Source organism: Coenobita brevimanus, chromosome 27 (assembly GCF_032717465.1).
Source record: "Coenobita brevimanus isolate Jiangsu-jjx chromosome 27, ASM3271746v2, whole genome shotgun sequence".
NCBI classification, from domain to species: Eukaryota; Metazoa; Arthropoda; class Malacostraca; order Decapoda; family Coenobitidae; genus Coenobita; species Coenobita brevimanus.
The window spans coordinates 2,830,657-2,849,832 of NC_136980.1; the positions used below are offsets into that span (position 1 = coordinate 2,830,657).

General features: G+C 43.2%; 1 protein-coding gene across 1 annotated transcript in view; it reads right to left on the bottom strand.

Annotated features, from left to right (window-relative positions):
* The window catches only part of LOC145394393 (superkiller complex protein 3), a 31,171-nt gene extending 16,567 nt beyond the window's left edge, over positions 1-14,604 (bottom strand). The window contains exons 1-9 of the mRNA XM_080268266.1: positions 14,521-14,604; positions 13,106-13,207; positions 12,101-12,234; positions 10,881-11,079; positions 9,892-10,114; positions 8,329-8,478; positions 7,617-7,873; positions 6,268-6,471; positions 4,815-5,084 (exon numbers count right to left, since the gene is read on the bottom strand). Coding sequence (XP_080124392.1) covers positions 4,815-5,084; positions 6,268-6,471; positions 7,617-7,873; positions 8,329-8,478; positions 9,892-10,114; positions 10,881-11,079; positions 12,101-12,234; positions 13,106-13,207; positions 14,521-14,604 — 1,623 coding nt within the window. The remainder of the gene's footprint in view (positions 1-4,814; positions 5,085-6,267; positions 6,472-7,616; positions 7,874-8,328; positions 8,479-9,891; positions 10,115-10,880; positions 11,080-12,100; positions 12,235-13,105; positions 13,208-14,520) is intronic.
* Positions 14,605-19,176: the final 4,572 nt, after the last annotated feature.

Sequence of the window (19,176 nt, forward strand, 5' to 3'; positions counted from 1 at the left end):
GTTTATATCCAAGGGGTGATTGGGGTTTATTGCTCATGTAATGCCACTCAGGGATGAGTGAGGCTGGTCACTCTCATCTTAAATGTCAGGACCAACTGCCTAGCCCTGGGGTTCTACTCTCCTCATGGGGCAACATAGGATTGGATGATGGATGAAATAAATAAATAAATAAAAAACCTAGTCAGCTTCCTGGCCTCCCTAACCTCCAAACATAACTCCTTACACACTCATTTACCATATCTATCAACCTTCATCATGGCCTACCATGCTTCCAACTACAAATACACTCACATATAACCTTTTCACCACCCTATTTACATCCATTCTATCACAATGACTGTACTATCATGATCTTTAGTTTCTTTACCCCCTGGCTCGAGGGAAGTCAAAACCAGGGCTGAAGAAAGCCAGGTGAGCAGACACAGTCAGTCTAGCAGTCTGATGATGGTTCACGATGACAGAATGACACACACATCAAGCCCAACATTGTCACTAACGCCTACCATACAACCGCTGTCATGGAATATGACTGAAATATTAGTCATGAAATATATCTGAAAACGTTCTTCAGTTTCCCATGCATCATGTAAACACAGTTCCCGTTCAAACTATTTCAAAGTGTTCACGGTACTCTCCAAGTAACTTCGTAGTCTGTGATTACTATACCAGTGAAGCAACTAATTCAAGTACAGTAACCCCTCCAATATCCGGATCAATAGAGCCATCGGTAGGTTCGGATATTGGTTTTGTCCGGATATTGGGCCCCAGCTTATGGACTTGTACTTACGGACCCTAACACAGAGAAACACCTATACAACTCCCTCCGGACATGCATAGCACCTATTTAACACCCAAATCACACCAATAAGGCACATAAATGACTGAAATAAATGCAATAGAAACATAAAATGTGGGTTTAGAAGTATGTTCATACATTAATAAACATTCTGGTACTTATGGACTCTAACCGAACCTAACCTAACCGAACTCTGAAAAACACCCTACTGCACATGCATGAGGTAAGTTTAGTATGGAAAGAAGTACAGTATGACACTTTCTGGTAAGTGTAGTATGGGAAAAAATACAATATGAAACATTCTGGTAAATATAGTATGGGAAATAGTACAACATGAAACATTTTGGCTACTTACAGCAAGTCCCTGGCCACCTCGATGAATAACCGCCTCCTCTCGGACTCTGACAGTAAGAACGATTTCCTGAAGCACTTGCACTACACTCTTCCTGAAGTCTTGCACTGAACTTAGTCAATAACACACAGAAGTCCGTTCTTTTCACAGTGTTCACTTTAGTCCAAATAATGTTCCATTAAATTTAAGTGTTGCACATTAACTTTTCCCAAGTTTTTTTAAGTTTCCAAAGCCAAAACAAAGAAGGTTAGTTACGTTAAATTTCTTTTCTACTTAGTCTTTTCTCTCAACTTGAAAACCTTAACACAACACACCGTTTTTTTCACTGCACAACACTCAAAATTCCCGTGTGGTCTAGTGGAGAAGTTCTTGCTGTTTATTCACTGTCAGAGCCCGAGAGTATCACTGGCAGGCGTCCAAGGGGTGCATCGGTGGGTAGTGGTGATGGCGTACCGACTACAGAAGACTATGAAGACAGCCGCAAACTCACGTCGAGCGGTGACTCCACTGTAGCTCATGTGCTGGGCTGTGGCTCGGAGCATGAGGGCCTGTCTTGGGGAGGCAACGGAGTGGAACCAGGGTTTGGCACAGCGGGGGTCACGGGCCTGAAAAAACTGTCAATCGTTGACTGACGCAAGGACCGACGATTCTGGCGATTGATGATGCGCTGCCGGAAAGCACGCACTTCCTCCACGAGTCCCAAGGGCCCCATCTCCCTGTCGCAGTCCGGGTGTTCCAGGTAGTCTAGGACGAACTCTAGATGTTCCCGGAGTGTGCTCAGCTTGGGGATGGCTGGAGTAGTGTCCTGCTGGGCGGAGTCTGCATCATCATCGCCTTCGTCGTCGGAATCTTCAAGTTCGGGACTGACACCAGCAACCGAAGACGCGATCTCGATATCAGACAACGTCTGATACCCAGGATCGCCCTCGTCGTCGTCCAACCACTCACGAACATCGTCCACATCAACATCGTCGCCGTGCGTACGTAGCCGTGCATGGAAGTCATCCATGTCAAACCCTAGGAAATCGTACTCCACATCTGTTCCGAGAAGCAGACGAGACCAACCATTTTCAAGAGTTTTCACAGGGACTTCCTTCCATGCACTAGCCCAGTTGTACAGCGCAGACTTGATGTTGTAGCGGTGAAGGTTTTCCAAAGTCCGCTTGCCTCGAGTGTCACGTCCTTCCCTGCGCTCGTCCTCGTCCTCGAGAACCACCATCACCTCATCCAGGAACTTCCGACGGTACAGGCGCTTTGTTGCCACGATCACTCCTTGGTCCATTGGTTGAATGAGAGCAGTCGTATTAGGTGGCAGAAACATGCACCTAATACGGCCATTCTCAGCAACCAAGTCCTTGTCGCATGGGTGGGCAGGTGCATTGTCGAGGAGAAGGAGAGCCTTTACCTGGTCGCGAGGAATTCCCAGTGTCTTCGTCTGGTAATGTATGACCTCCTTGACGAAGTGATGGTGAAACCAGTCTTTGAAAATCACAGCTGTGAACCATGCTTTCAAAGAATGGTACCATACGACAGGAAGGACATCCATCACCCCACGAAGGCACCGAGGCTGCTTTGCACGGCCAACAATAACGGGCTTAAGCCGGTGCATGCCGTTAGCATTGGCACAACACAAAGCAGATATCCCTTCCTTAGAAAGCTTGCGGCCAGGTACACGCTTCTCCGTCTCATCGGCGAGAGTGTTCGTTGGCACCGAGCGATAGAATAGGCCAGTTTCGTCAGCGTTATAGACTTGACCGAGAGTGAGGCCCTCCCTGTCGATCAAGCCTTTCACCTTGTGCCGAAACTCGTCCACTCCATCCTCGTTAGCGTCCAATGCTTCGCCATGTGCTTTACGGTTAGTAAGGCCATGTCGCAACTTGAACGCGAAGAGCCAACCCTCGGATGCCTTGAAGTCTAGGGCGTCGTGAAGCCTTGCAAACTTCTCAGCAGCAGCCTTCACCTCCGTTCCACGTACCATCACACCAGCTGCACGTTGCTGTCGATACCAAATCAACGTGGAGCGGTCGATCTCTGCATACTTGGGGGTAAACATAACCTTCCTCTCCAGGTTGCGTTTGCTTCTCGACGAGAAGTCAGCCGTGTACTGCATGAGCTTGTCTCGGGAACGCTTGATATCGAACAAAGTCGACCGGGCCAGGTTGAACTCGCGGAGAATGCGAGAGGAAGACCAACCCGCATCAACCTTCTCCAATATCTCCTGTTTCTTCTCCAGAGTCAACACCACTCTCTTCCTTTTCTCAGGAGGCGGGGCCATCATCACACACACTAAGAGTAGGGCAGAGAGCAGCAGGAGGCCTTGCAGCAAGTACGGCACCACCACAAAAGCGAGCACGTGGGCAGCCATGGCGAAGAGCGTAGGTCTTGTCGCGGTGAGAGACAGGCGGGAAGTGGGGAGGATGCAGCGGCGCTCTATCGGACGTCGGAGGAATGACGAACCAAAACAATGCTCTCACGCGGCGCGCGCGGCAAGTTCAAATTACGGACGGCAAAAAATCGATTTTTTTTCCCAATTTTTTTGGATTTTCGGACCATTTTGGGAATGTTTGATCCCAGGACGATAAGGTTCGGTTAGTGGGGATGTTCGGTTATTGGGCGTCCGGATATTAGAGTGATTACTGTACTGTAATACCGGGGATATATCATTATGCAGATATCAGTGTTAAACATATATACATTCTTCTTGTTGCTTCAACTCCTTCTCATTGAGCCTGACCAGTCACTGCTTTGAAATTAAGTTGGTGCTTCAAGTGTACTGGTAACATTGAAAGAGACAGTTCGAACAAGAACCATGTTCACATAATGCATGGGAAACCGAGAAGTATTTAAAGAGTGCATTAAGTGACGTGAATGCCTTTATCTTTTTTTTCAGTTATGTTTCATGACAAAGATTTTAGTCATGTTCCATGACTGTGGTTATATGATAGGCATCAGTGATAACGCTGGGCTTGATGTGTGTGAGTCATTCCGCCATCATGAACCATTATCGGACTGCTGGAATAACTGTGTCCGATTGCCTGTCTTTTCTTTAGCCCTGGCTTCGATTTCCCTCAAGCCAGAGGGGTAATGAAACTAGGGATTATGATAGTACTGTACCATCAAATGGCCCACGTTTGCTCTACATTTCCCAACACCCAACGAACACAAGGAACTGGGAAAAATTATGATAATCAATACAAGCATTTTATTATCCCTAGCTGTAATTTTTAAATCTGAAAACATCAGATACCAAGACGAAATCTACTGGATGGAAGCCAAAAGTGATTATTTCTGGCAGATGAGTGTGGTAACAAAAAATTCCATTACAAAAAAATATCACTACACCAATTGTTTTGGAGTGTGAGGTTATGAAATACAGTACTGCATACCAGTTATATGCACTAGGATGGGGAAATGGAAGTATGGTGTTGGGAAGTGGTCTGATGGTTTTGGCACTTGGCTGAGCTTCCAGTCCACACAAACACACAAATATCATGTATCAACCTAAATATAGAGACTCCTTAGGAGCCTAATTATATGGGCTCCTTAGAAGGATGCATGGCAACTTTCACATACATACATATGCATGAATGTATGTATGTAAGTATACACAGTATATATGGAACAAATTACATGTCAAAATCACAGCAAATCATTACTACCACTTACATGTTCGCCAAGGACCCTATATATGTCCGAAAGTGCTGCTCCTACTTGGTCATCACTGGGAACCAGGGAAAAGGCCCTCTCATAGCACTTGAGGGACCGGTCCATCTTGCCCTCTCGCCTATAAAAGTGACCCAGGTACAAGAATGGGTGGGCTAGTTTAGCGTCCAGCTTGGCAGCCCGCATGCAACTGAGCTGAGCTTCGCCATACTTGCCCAATTCGTAGCTTAGTCGTCCATGCTCCAGGTGGGCTTCTGCACATCCTGGATCATCCTGAAAAAGTGTGTGGCTTCTGTTTACCATTCAAAGATCAATCATTTATTATGATTATCATATCATCATCATCATCACCAATACCACCATCATCGTCCTACATCTTATCAAATGTAGATAGAGCAGGAAGGACCCAGAAATGAAAGTATACAAGTAGAGTAATGAAGTGACTATCATCATCAGCAATCATATCAAACTACAGACAGGCCATGAAAGAAAAAACACCATGAGTGTGAGAGAAGAATATTTAATAAAGTGTCCAGAAAAAATATGCCACACACCAACTCCCTTCTCAAGCCTTTCAAATTCTTCATTCCACACTATGGAAAAAAAAAAAAATCCAAATAATTTTCACTTTTTTTAATGCAACCTAACTTGCCAATTTCTCTAACTGCTGTTATCCCTGCTTCAAATATGTAACTCCTATCACTGACAAAGAGGTTCTAGAAAGCCTCCTAAGTTGGCAAAAACAGAGGCCTTGTTACAGGCATGGAATGAGTTTTAAAATACCACAACTTTTTACATACAACAGGGGTAAACTGTAACATTAGCCTTTATAAAAAAAAAAAAAAAAAAAAAAAAAAAAAATCTTCTCTAGGTTTACGATGGAGGAGTTGATAGGTAGGATGGGACTGGAGTTATTGGTGTTGTGATGAGGAGAGGCAGACTGAGACGGTTTGGGCATGTGGAGAGGATGGGGGATGATAACTGGGTGCAGAGAGTGAGAAGTGTTAATGTTGGGCATAGGGTAGCAAAAGGCAGACCGAAAAAGACCTGGGATGAGGTCACTGAGTGTGACCTCAGGGTTGGTGGACTAACAGGGAATCTGCCAGAGATCAAGCAGAATGGACAGCCACCATTAGGTGACCAAGGCCAACGTATGCAGGCATGTTGAAGCCTACAAAAATGAAAATGAAACGAAAACAATTTTTTTTTCAGTTTACTAATGACTTAATACAAAAACGAAGTAAATGCTCTACTCATAACAAAAACTGTTGGTATGGGCCTCAGTTACCAAATTCCTTTTCTCCTACTTTAATCAACTTGTTCATCTGCCACAGCGCCTTCTTCCTTTCACCCATCTAATATGCAAGACTAAACACTAAGTAATAATTCTACAAAGCCTCCAATGTTAATGAGAATACAGTACGGTCATGAGTTACTATACTGCTGTGTCTCTTACCTTAACCAACTTAGTCAACTGCTGTAGTGCCTGCTGCCTCTCACCCTGGGCAGCCAAGAGGGAGGCAGTCATTAGCCTCAACTGTGTGGCATCACCATAAGTAGCTTTCAGTCTCTCCAAGTCAGCAGCTGCCTCATCAAACTCCAACAACTTGATCCTTGACCTGACCAGTAGCACCCCACACTCCAGGTTTATGTCTGCATCCTGTGGTAAAAGAGGTCAGGGAGATGAAGTAAAGCACTGTATGGAATTACACGTATTAAACGTATTTATGTTTATTTTTTTACAACAACATAAAATCCCAGACTGTCCCATAAAAACAGGAGCATATTATATGTTTTCCCATGTTACTGTCAGTGCTGGACAGGGATGCCTTCACATGGTGGCACTGACAGCCATATATAACTGGGTAACTTCAGTGGCTGTTTTTTTCAAACTCTCACTCACACTGTCATCCAGAAGGATGATGGCTGTTCAAGCCTACAGTTCACATGGTTCACATTCAGATGAGCCTGGGGCAAAAACCACCCCCATGCTAATTCCAGTTTTTTTTAATGCTTACAAAGACCCTTTTATCCTGATGCAGTTGATGATGGCTACACCTAACCATTCCAGTTTAAAAAGAGCCTCCTACTAAAAAAAAAAAAAAAAAAAAAAAAAAAAAAGTCAAGCCATTGAACCTGGAGATCTCTTTTTTTCTGCTACCTCCTGACAACTTCATTCACCTTAGGACAGACTTTTCAAAATGGATGGGTTTGATATAGCCTTAGTAATCTCCTTCAATACAATAGACCCTTCCAAAGCTAACAAAAATTATCTGGTAGTTGAAAAAAATAAACTAAAAGGCTGTCACCAGGATCCACAGGGTTAACCCTGTGAGGGCGAAAATTGATGCTATGCCTCAATTGCTGATGGTCATTTTCAAGACATTTGTAATCTTTTGAAGTGGTTAGTCAGCCTGCTGTGTTAGAGTGCACGAAACAGAAAGACAGTCAAGTTAAGCATGCTATACTCTCACCATTAAAGTTCATACAAGCAGGGTCTTGCCTCCACCTTTGGGATCAGTATTGAGGGAAAAAAAAAACAAAAAAACTGTTAACCCTGCCACTGATACTGTTTCAGTGATGTAACTACTGTACTATGTATTCACTACTAGCAGATGCTTTTATTTAATTATGGGAAATCCCAACCAATCAGAAATATACAACTGCAGGTGAACTAGATGGGACAGTAAGGAAGCAGTACACCAATAAAAAACTTAAGCATGAAAAAAGAAAGTGCTTGGGAAACATAGACATGAATCAGATCACATCTACTGTAGCTAGAATATTAGAATCTAATATCCATACCTTTTCCAGGATGTCAATAGCTTTCCGGAGGTGGTTCCTATGGCCCATGTGTACAAATGCTCGTGCCTGCATCAAACTGAGAAAGGTACGGTATTCCTCAAAATTCTTGTCGACAGGAATGGTTGCGCTGGGATTGGCAGCCATGACTTCCAGTGAGCGACGGCAAGTCACCTCCACCCCAGGCCAGTCACCTGCATCTGACTGAGACTCCAGTAACAGTTTCCACCCCAGCAGGCTTGAAGCTGCTCGTTCAGCTCCTGTTCGGGGGATGGAGAATACAAACAAACCATTCACTCCTGCAGTATGATGGTGTCTTCTATATTTCACACAACAATTGACACCCAAGAAGGCTTCTAGAGGCTCACATGGTTCTTAATCAGGGATGAAAAGTTGAGAACAAATTTTAGAGTGCATGATGACATCTTCTATAAATTATGCAACAATTGTGCTCCAGCAGGATTGTGGAGGTCTGCTCAGCTCTTGTTTATAGACAAGAAAGTAAACTGATTTTAATAAACAAAACTGTACTAACACTGCTGCAACTTATGACCAGATATACACAGCTTGTCATCATCACCATCACTGTCCAGACCTTACCCCCCCCCCCTCATCTCCCACGACTGAGTGAGACAGGATCCACAAACAGGGGAAGTATAAATTTGGGTGAAGTTTTGCCAGAAAATTTAAAATGGATTTCAGTGGACCAACCAACCAAGTCTGAGATGCGCCTTGGCCTCCAGGAGTCGTCCGTCCAGCTGATATACGAGACCTTGTGCCAGGTTCCCCCACGGTGATGATGCATTCACTTGAAGCAACTTCTTCATGTAGTGGTCCAGTTCCTCATTGCTCAGGGGAAATTCACCTGGAATAGGAAGTTAAATGAAGGTAAATAAAAAAGTACCGAAAGTCCTCATTATATATCGTCTTAATTTATTAATTTATTCATTTTCTATTATGCTTTTATATCTCGGTGATGCCCTTTGTAGTTTAATTCATTTCTGCCAGCACCATTTATTATATTCTGCTTAGAAAATTCCTCTCATACTGTAGGGGTTTTCAAAGGATATCTCTAAACTTTCCACTTCCAAAAATCTCTCCTACCCCAATCATCTGAAGCTAACTAGAATAAAGCACAAAATACATGACTGTACTGAGAGGGTGGAGTCCATGGTAATATAGAGAAAAACATTTTACTGAAATTCCAATGCTATGTATAAAGCTGAATTGCCAGTTCCACTAGTTTACAGTACCAGTTGTAAAACAGATCAATAAACTGTAATCCAGTGGAAAACATCCCCACCATACACTATAACATGGACTTACTGTACATTATATTCCCGTGTGAATTGTTTCAATCCATAAGGATCATATCTGACTGAGCCAGGGCTACTTATTAAGGCGAAAGTGACTAATTGCTCTCCAATGGCAACATTACAGGAGCAATAAACCCCAACCACTCCTCAGAACTGGAACATCATGGACCACATCTGGTTGGAGTCTTAACTCACTAGACCACGTGACTAATTGCTCTCCAATGGCAACATTACAGGAGCAATAAACCCCAACCACTCCTCAAAACTGGAACATCATGGACCACATCTGGTTGGAGTCTTAACTCACTAGACCACAGGTTACTGTCATATCACCTTATAGGTAAGTCCTCATTATATGTCTGGGCTGTGTTCTACAATGCCACTCCTATTTCCATACAGGTGGTACATACACAAGGAGAACTGGAAAATCAGTTGCAACAGTACCGGTACTTAAAATGGAAAATTCTGACTGTTGACATTTACATTCTACATTTACATTTTTAAGGGCCTTTGGACATGTGTGTAAGTTTAAGACTCTCCCCCCCCCCTGCTGATGGCAATTTAAGACATGGGTGCCATGCAGCTCCAGCACCACCAGTACATTGTATGAGTAAGTTGTTAATGGCCATATACCCTTCCTGTGCAAATCCTGGACTAGGACTCTGAGTCTGAATTCGTGGTTGCCTTCTCCTAGACCAGCTGCCATTCAAGGCTAATAAATCCATCCTAGCTCAGGGAACAGACTTAGTTGTGTAAAGATATAGACATACAGTATGCACGGCAATCTTAACCTGGATTTTGACTGTGTAAATGTGGCTTAGTTCCCACCTGGGAGTGTTGTGCAAGGCTAGCTAGCTATTGGGCTGTTACCCATCATTCCCATGGTAATGCCTCACAGGTAAGAAGTGATGGCAGTAGCTAGTGTAAAATATCAAATACAAGAAGAACTCCTCAGCACCAACCTTCCCCCTCTATGGGCCTGGCAGTCATTTCCACAAACATTCTGCAGATCCACTCAAGAGGGTATGCAGTGTGGAACACCTTGGACATGTTGTGTGCAGCTGTGGCAACACCTGGCCTCCCACGAAGCCTGGTGCGGTAAAGCAGTTTGATGTACGTCTGGTAGTTGCGTTCATTTTCACCCAACACCGACTCATTCAGTGAGTGCTCTAGTGCCTCCAACAGCTGTAATAATAAGGTAAAGTTATGGGGGAGGTGGTGGTCAAGAGGTTAGGCAAGTGATACATTATCTGAATGGAGATGAGTCACATATCAGACTGTGGGAGAGAACGGTCTCATGAACAGAATTTTGTTAAAACAGTCTTAACTGACCTTCCACAAGACCAATCAGCATGTCATAAAAACATCTCCTCTAATACTGTCACACAAGTCCTAGAGACAGCCCTTACTTATTCCAATACAGATGGTGGGTATTAGTAAATAATGTGCGAAAAAAAATAAAATCTAGAACAACTCTTCCCTGCCATTTAACACTCACTTCACAACAAACAGGCCTAAACATACAGATGCCACAGCCATCCAAAACTATCAACCTTACAAGAGAAACACGAGTTCACCATGCCAAGACGATGTGGCATTCACCCTTCTGCTTTAGTACCAACACAAAATTCAACTCACAAGCAGTCCACTATGCTCTCACTATGAGCAATAAACTGCAACAATACCTTGGATGTACCAGCAGACCCTTATGGACCACATCTGCTTGGAGCACCTTCATCCACTAGACCACTTAACATTCATTTGGCTGTGAGGTTATCACTCAACAAATTCCTAACAGCAGGTAAGTACTACATTCCTTAAGCAGGCGTTGTATGGCTGAGAGAATCTGTGCAACATTCTGCCAGAACTTCAGTGTACTAATGCATATACCCTCTTTACCAGTCTATCTACATTCATTTAAAAAAAAAAAAAAAAAAAAAAAAAAACTTACTTTGGGCAGGTGCTCTTCAGGTAGGTCTGGTATGCCTGACAGGATCTGGGCAATATTCTGCCAGACTTCAGTGATGTGGCGTTGCTCTGTGAGTCTGTTGGCCAATGTGGTGAGGGTGGCGGCTGCTCCAAGGCGGTCTTCACGTTCTAACTGCACTTGGGCATAACGACGGTACACAGCATTTGCCTTCTCAGGATCACTGTTGGAGCAATAATGGTAAATGTTAACAAACTATCTGATATTGCCTCCTTCAGAGTGATGGGGACAAAGCCTAGGTTACAACAGTTTTATACATTTAAGTCTTTCAGTCCAATGATGTATTATTATATTTCACCACTGTTGCTGCTGTTGCCTAACCACATCCTCAGATGATGAAAAAAAGGTCTTCTCAATGATAATGATCATGATACTGAAGTATCCAGTAAGACGTAAACATATTCTGATTTTTAAAAATATATTCTACTATTAACTCCTCTGTAAATAACAGAAATATTGCTACCTAAAATTTCGTATAGCTACAGTGCCAGACAGTACTTGTGAAGCTGAACTGTCAGTTCCCCATTTAACACCACCAAGTGTATGGAAAATGTTGTGATATTCTAGAACACATCTCTGACAGTGACATATAATTAGGACAACCTATATCGAGCAAGAGGCTGGAGAGGGATGCCTTCATGTAGTGGCACTGACATAATCAGTTGGCTTTGCTGTCCAGGTAAACAAACAACCCAAACTCCCTCTCTATTCTCCCCCACATCCAAAGGAGAATGGAGGACTGAAGAAAAAGGGCAATTTCAGCCTACAGTCCACTGAGTTCACATTTCAGGTGAACTTGGGGCTACAACAACTACATCAGACAAAATTGACTGTTAACAATGGGGCATTATAAAGTCTCCTATGCCACCCAGAATATGAACCTTTAGTCCTTCACATTTTGTACTTTTTATCTTATCCTAAACCTGACGTCTCTCCATCTGGAATGCTGAGCTGCAGGAAAAGATGTACAGCCATTGCAGTCTTATCTTCACTAAGGCAGTGTCTACAGGGAGGAGCTTACAAAAGCACAAAAATCCATGCTAAGTTAAGGTATGGAAAGGATGTAGAGCCTTAGCACTGTCTTACTGTCACTAAAGTACAGGAAATAGGCTTTGAAAGAAAGAAAGAAAAAGGGGCAAAAATCTCAAGTTAAGGTGCAAGAATTTGACTCACACCTGTCTCACCTTTGGAGCAGCTTAATGAGTGTGGTGAAGGCAGTGGTAACCTCCTGTAGGGTGGCCAGCTCATCACGCTTCTCATACAGCTGAGCCAGACCCTGCCAGGCTACTATGTTCTCTGGTTCTATTTGTGTTGCCATCTGTGGGAAAGGAAACATTTAGCTTCAATCTGCCTTACCCTGCCATGCTTATGTTTTTTCTGACTCTATCTGTGCTGCAATTTGAAGGAAAAAGAGGAAAATATTTAGTTTCACATCAAAAAGAGGAAAATATTTAGTTTCACATCAACCTGATCCCCAATGCTACAGTGTCCTCTGGGTTTATTTGTGTCACCATCCGCAAGAAAAAGGGAAAATAAACTTCAATCTACCTTACCTTGCCATACTACTGTGTTCTCTGACTATTTCTGTTATCACCTGCATAATGAGGCAAAATTATCCCCTTCAATCCAATGACAAAATTTCTTAATCATTCTTGTATTGTCTGGCTGCACAAAAAGTAAATAAATAAATAATGTAATATTGTAATAATCATCCATCCATTATCTGCAATGACAATATTATTTACTTTTTTGTAGGCAACACAGCATCACCTGCATATATTATAGTTGAAATAATCCATACCTCAAAACAGCTTGTCCTTTATTATCTCAATGGGAGCACTGATGGGTCCAGAGTGTTGGAGGGTTTAAGGCTAGGCTGCAATAACCTTGATCATTTAAGCTATAGGAGACCAACCTACATCCCTGGCAGCATTTTACAAGACAGAAGCCCCAAACCAAATCTTGGATATGAACCACAGTGTGTTTGTGGACAGCTCTATAACTGTTCCATTGATGAGCTCTATTATACAGTAGCACTGACATCTGACACAATTCCATCCATGTAAACATAACAATGTAATATCACACACTCAACCCAATCTACGCTGATATTAAACCATTCCCTCAGACACCCACCCACTATTACACATTATTCCTCAAAAATTTTAATACAGTATTAAACTACTCACCAAAAGAGCTTTCTTGGCATCCTCCACCTTGCCCAATTCTTGACACGCCCGGCCAAACAGCAATAAGGCATTGCAGTTCTTGCGGTCATGCTTCAGTGCAGTCTGGGGGCAAGAGTAATTACAGTACAAATACCTCCATATTAGAATATTACAGAAAAAAAAAAAAAAAATCAAACTGGACATAGGCTTAGAAATCATTATTCACTGCATAAACCTTGAGAAAATGAGCCCCGTAAGCTGAGGATTTTTGTCTATTTCAGAGTCATTAAGAATAAATCACAATATACAAGTACAGTACAGTATAAAGCTTGACTACCCTTGTACAAAAGAGCATATTAGTTCTTCAGAATGAACTTAGAGCAAACATAATGGTAATGTAGCAACAGACAAGTTCTATTACATTGTGGTATCATATTCATATATCAGCACCTCAATTCTACAGTCATCAGCCCTAGTTTCAGCTCACCCTACACCTTTGCCCAAGGCTAAAAGGTGAAGCCAACACTGAAAGGAGAATTGGTGATATGTAGCTCAAAGATTTTCAAGACTCCACAACACAGTGCTATCAATCAAGGACTGTTCCTCATGTAGTATGGCAAAGCTCTGAACTACCATCAAACGAAAGGCTTTCACTTGCTGTGAAACCCCGATTATGTCTCTCCAAACATGGGGTATAATCAAAGGATAAGCAGAAAACTATGGCTCATAACTGTGGTATTAGTTGTAACCCCAGGCTCTAAATGTGGGCAAGGTGGACTGAAGGCTGAGGATGCCCTCCTCCTGCAGTCCACCACCCTTTTTTGGGGGGACAGGAAGGGAGATAAAGGATATTTGCATGACCAGACAGCAGAGCAGCCTGGTTATATAAGTACCACTGTATGAGTTGGTCCCTCTCCAGTACCAGCTCACGACTGTAAAACTACAAAATGTGCTAAAGAAATATGAACACTGGAAAATATGGCTGCGTGCTGCTAAACGACAAAATTGGTTTCTGGCATAGTACTGTATAATGTTTTAAGTTCTAAGTTCCTGAAATTTAGTTTATTCTTGTTACTTTTAGATGACTTTACTCAACACTGGAAGAATATGTGGCAGTGAAGAGACTGACGAAGAGAGTGTATGTGAGTGAGGTGGAGGGGGGAAGAGGGAGGGGGAGGCCGAGGATGAGATGGAGGGATGGGGTGGAGAGGTATATGAGAGAGGGGGGTGTGAGTTGGGAGCAGGGCAGTGAAATGGCGGGGGACAGGGCGACGTGGAGGCGATTTGTTTGTGGCCACCCCAAATGGGATTGAGGCGTCTGGCAATAGACAGCTAGACAGATAGAAGGCATTAACGACTAAAAACTGTCTGGTTGCGGTAAGGATAACATACAAAATATGTCAACTGGTTGAAGGGGTTAATGTAGAACAACTCACCTTGCAGTGTTTGCTCACAGCCTCAAAGTCATTTTCTTTCATAGCCTTCTTGGCCTCTTTCAACGCATTTCTTGCTTCTGACATCGTGCTAGAAATGAGAAAAAAAGCAACTGTTCATTAAGCAACATTCATTCATATGCTGCACAAAATATACATAGCCCTAAAAAGCCACTGCTGTACAATGAATAACACAAAAACTATGATATATTAATATCAATGCACATTTAAGATTACAGTAATTACATGCCACTCTGCTTCATAGATGGTAGTTTGGTGGACTATGGTACCATTGACATATCGAGGCCACTTCTACTTACCATGCAGTGTCCCTCCAGAATAACAACTGTCTAACAGGACCTCTGTGAAAATGAAGAGACAATCATACTCAGTGAAAACGTAGACAGTTTCCAAATCTTTTACTTAGTGGGGTCCCTCCTAAAGTCTATACAGTAAAATCACCCGGCTGCCAATACTGTACTGTATGCTGGAAATCCAAAGACACCTTTTCAGTAATGACCAATATTCCTTCTACTTGGGGCTCTTGCTGTATGTCTCTTCAGTGACTACCCTGCATACAGTACAGTAAGACTCTGATGGCTATGTCATCTTTATTTTTCTTGGATACCATTTGTTTTACTTTACTGAACTGGGTCTTATAGATCGGCTGCCCTTCAGGACCCATAAAACACAGCCTGACCATGTGTATATAGCTGCGTTGTTTGTCTATGTCAGGCATGTGCAAGCTGGTTACAACAAAATACAGCTACATATATACATATGATATGGAATCCACTGATTTTACATTTTATAACAAATTATTATTATTTATTTATTCATTTTTTTTTTTTTTTGACAAACTGCAGGAGTGCTCCCAGTAACAAATGATGAAAATTTTAAGACATGGATTATCTTTCATAACTGTAAATTCATTTATGGTTCTGTGGGTTAGAGCGCTCTGCTCTGGCTGAAGGGTTGGACCTTCGAGTCCACCCAAGGGTCATTGGTAGACATCAGGAAGGGCACCCGGTCATAAAGTGCTACAAGCTCCAAACGTAAGTCCTCTACCTAGGGGTGATGCCCTAGGCCTTATTGATAAAAGGGGACGTGACGTAACACTCAAAAAAAGAAAAAAAGAAATCTGATAATGACGATACCTTCAACTTTTGAGGCCCACACCTTCTATTGTAACCGTAAGCTTTATATTCGCTGCTCCATTTACCTAACCTACAGTTGCCCACCTACGTAATCCGTGCAGGCTGGCACCTAAAATGTACCGTATATAATTAGTACAATGGGTTTATATCTTCCTGAAAAATCTGCCTGGCAAAACCATCAAATCGTTCCGAGAGGGTTTGTCAAGCCTAAGGACGTGGAAGTTTCATGAAAGGGACACGTTCAAGGGGTCTCCATATGTGATTTTTCAGATATCACCATTAGCGTCTGCTGTCATTTTAGTGCCTGAATACAGTATATGGCAAATAGAACACGGTACTTCAGGTACTTCTGCAAAACGACAAAGAATTGATACTCACACTGCTCAATATTCGGCTGAAATTACCCCAGCCGCTCTAGCATCTACGGCCGCACAGAACCACAACAAAAAATCTATAAACGATTAGATGGCACTCTGCGGCCGACATGTGAAGCCATTCCGACGCCATACTGCTACTCCTCTTTCCCCCAATCAAGTGACTTCGTTTTTTAGTTTTTTCTTCCTGCGTCTAAACAGTTTTATCTAACTTGAAAAAAATATACAACATGGGGGAGTGAATGAAAGCTGCATCTAACGCCCCCAGTTCAAAAACTCATTCTCAAGCTGAATACAAGCCTATGAACGTTGAAAAAATAAGATACAGGATTGGTCACTCTGAGTGTAGGGGTAAAAACCGGATTGAGTAGGTAATGTGGTGGGTAGGAATATTTGGGGCTCTACTAGAGGGCTAATTTACGGTGTGCTGTGAGAGTCTTGGTAATAGGGGTATTGCAAATAACTATACTCTGTTCACTTTCACCTGACGTAAATTTACCATATCCCAATCTTGAATGCCGAGATGTAACAATGGACTAACACCAGAATATGGTATCAGTCATGATGATGTGCAATGGAAAGTATGCTGGGCCGTTGCATTATCTCATTCTGTCACTGAGATTGGGGAAATACTGCTGCAAAGGACGAAAATCTCCGCCAAGTTAGTGAATGAACTATAATATTCTCAAATCAACTGGGACGTAGCAAAAATCTACAGGAAATGCAGGAAATGCGGGGTATGGAGGTTATAGTCTTGAGAATAATAAATCCAACTATAGTCTACCGTTCTTTTACTCTAATTTGGGCCAGATTTCTGTCCTTTTGCAGCTTATTTCATGTAGTTCAGTGGCAGGAAAAAGGCAATGCTACAACCCTTCATCCTATCCATCGCACTTCTTCGTGACTAGGATTATATTCGAGTGTTCATCTGGTCTTATAACTCGGCATTCAAGATGGAGGTGACTTTTTTTTTTCAAATTATAGTAAAAAAGAGTATAATACCTTGCTAGTTTTAACACCAAATTCACAATCTAGTCTCTCTCTCTCTCTCTCTCTCTCTCTCTCTCTCTCTCTCTCTACGCTGAAATGAAGTTTAAAGGAAATCCCAGTTTCGTGTTAAGATGAAACTTTAATGTGGCTCTTCACTGGATGGCCTGCGCCGGTTTTTTCGTCCCTAACATCTCTCTTTATGCGGTTTATTTGTGGATATTGATGGAATTATATAACACAGAAGACAAGAAAATGCAATAATCCAAATAAATCGCTTAGGAAGAGTGTTCGGATGCTTCCCTGGCCAACAAGACTATGGTTTCCAGGAAGGATTGGCTTTAAGATGCGGGAACACGTCTAGGAGCGACGAGAAAGAGAGAGAGAGAGAGAGAGAGAGAGTAAATGGAAGGAAAGAGAGAAAAGGAGGGAGAAGGGAAGGGGGAAGGGTAGGGAGGGAAGGGAAGGGGGAAAAGAAGGAAAAGAAAAGGAAAAGAAGATGGAGATGGCTTAAAATACTGCCTATCGACTGCACGAAGGCCATGCAGATCAATACAACCTACAACAGACGATGTTATGTCCACGTCCCTAATTGAACTGATGGGTGAACGGGAGGGAAACGAACTTTGTCTATGAGTCTGACCGGTTCTAGAATCGAACTCAGGCTCTTCCAAGTTCAAGGTGGACGTGCTAACCAATGGACCACTGAAGGAAGGGAGGGAGGGAGGGAGGGAGGGAGGGAGGGAGGGAGGGAGGGAGGAAGGAAGGAAGGGAGGGAGGGAGGAAAAGAAAATGAGGGAGGGGAAAGGAAAAGGAAGGAGAAAGAGAGGGAGAGGGAGAGGGAGAGGGAAGGGAAGGGAAGGGGAGGGAAGGGGAGGGGAGGGGAGGGAAGGGGAGGGGAAGGAAGGGAAGAGGAAGGAAGGGAAGGGGAGTTAAGAAAAAGGGAAAAGAAGAGCAAGGAAACGGAGTGAAGGAGGGAGAGAGAGGAGGGAGGGAAGGGAAGGAAGGAAAGGGTGGGAGGGAGGGAAGGATGGGAAAGGCGGAAGGAGGAGGAAATGAGGGGATGTTGGGATGAAAAGGTGTGTGTGTGTGTGTGTGTGTGTGTGTGTGTGTGTGTGTGTGTGTAGTGAAGTAGACACAAAAGCCTTTCTGCAGCCAAACGTGTCTGTGAGCGTGCGGTTTGAACACACACACACACACACTCACACACACTCACACACACACACACACACACACACACACACAACAAGGGCATCAGCTGTGTTTGGGATGATAAAAATGAATATTCAGATTTTGTACTTTCACACCTCTACGAGAGAGAGAGAGAGAGAGAGAGAGAGAGAGAGAGAGAGAGAGAGAGAGAGAGAGAGAGAGAGAGAGAGAGTAATATAGAAAATTAATCGCCAAAGAAGAGTTGCTAATCACCTCTCCCCTCTCCCCCTTAACCCCCTCATGGTCGGGGAAACTCTATAATCTTTCCACCTTCACTTGGCCTAATTTTTTTTTTTTTTTTTTCAATTTCACGAAGCTCAGAGGCAGAATAAGGCAAACGCAACGGCTCTACATCTTTTCCACAGCACTTCTTCGTGACTGGCATCATATTCTAGCATTAATCTATTGTTGCAACTCAGTATTCAAGATGGAGAGCAGGCAATTTTAGTCCAAGTTAGAGTAAAATGGGTATAGTTCTATTGTCCAGAGGCTGAGTGAGTCATGGAGGTCTTGACTACTAACAAAAATTCCAAATCATCTCAAGGTAGGGGAAAAAAAGTATAAAGGTGCGTGATGCGGGAGCTTCAGGGCACAGGTTAATGCCCTTGGTGTGGTGTGGTGCGGAAGGGTGATTTTGTGCGGTGTGAGAAGTGGTGTGGTGTGGTGTGGTGTGGTGTAGTGTGCTGTGAGTGGTGGTGTGGTGTGGTGTGGTGGTGTGGAAGGATGATTTTGTGTGGTGTGAGAGGTGGTGTGGTGTGGTGTGGAAGGGTGATTTTGTATGGTGTGAGAAGTGGTGTGGTGTGGTGTGGTTCATCTAAAGTCACCAAAGTCTAAGGAAGTGAAGCACCACGTCCGAAAATCATTAGTAAGAGGCAGACTAACAGGACCGCCCTTAAAGAAGCTCCCGCATCTACAAAACACGCAATCAC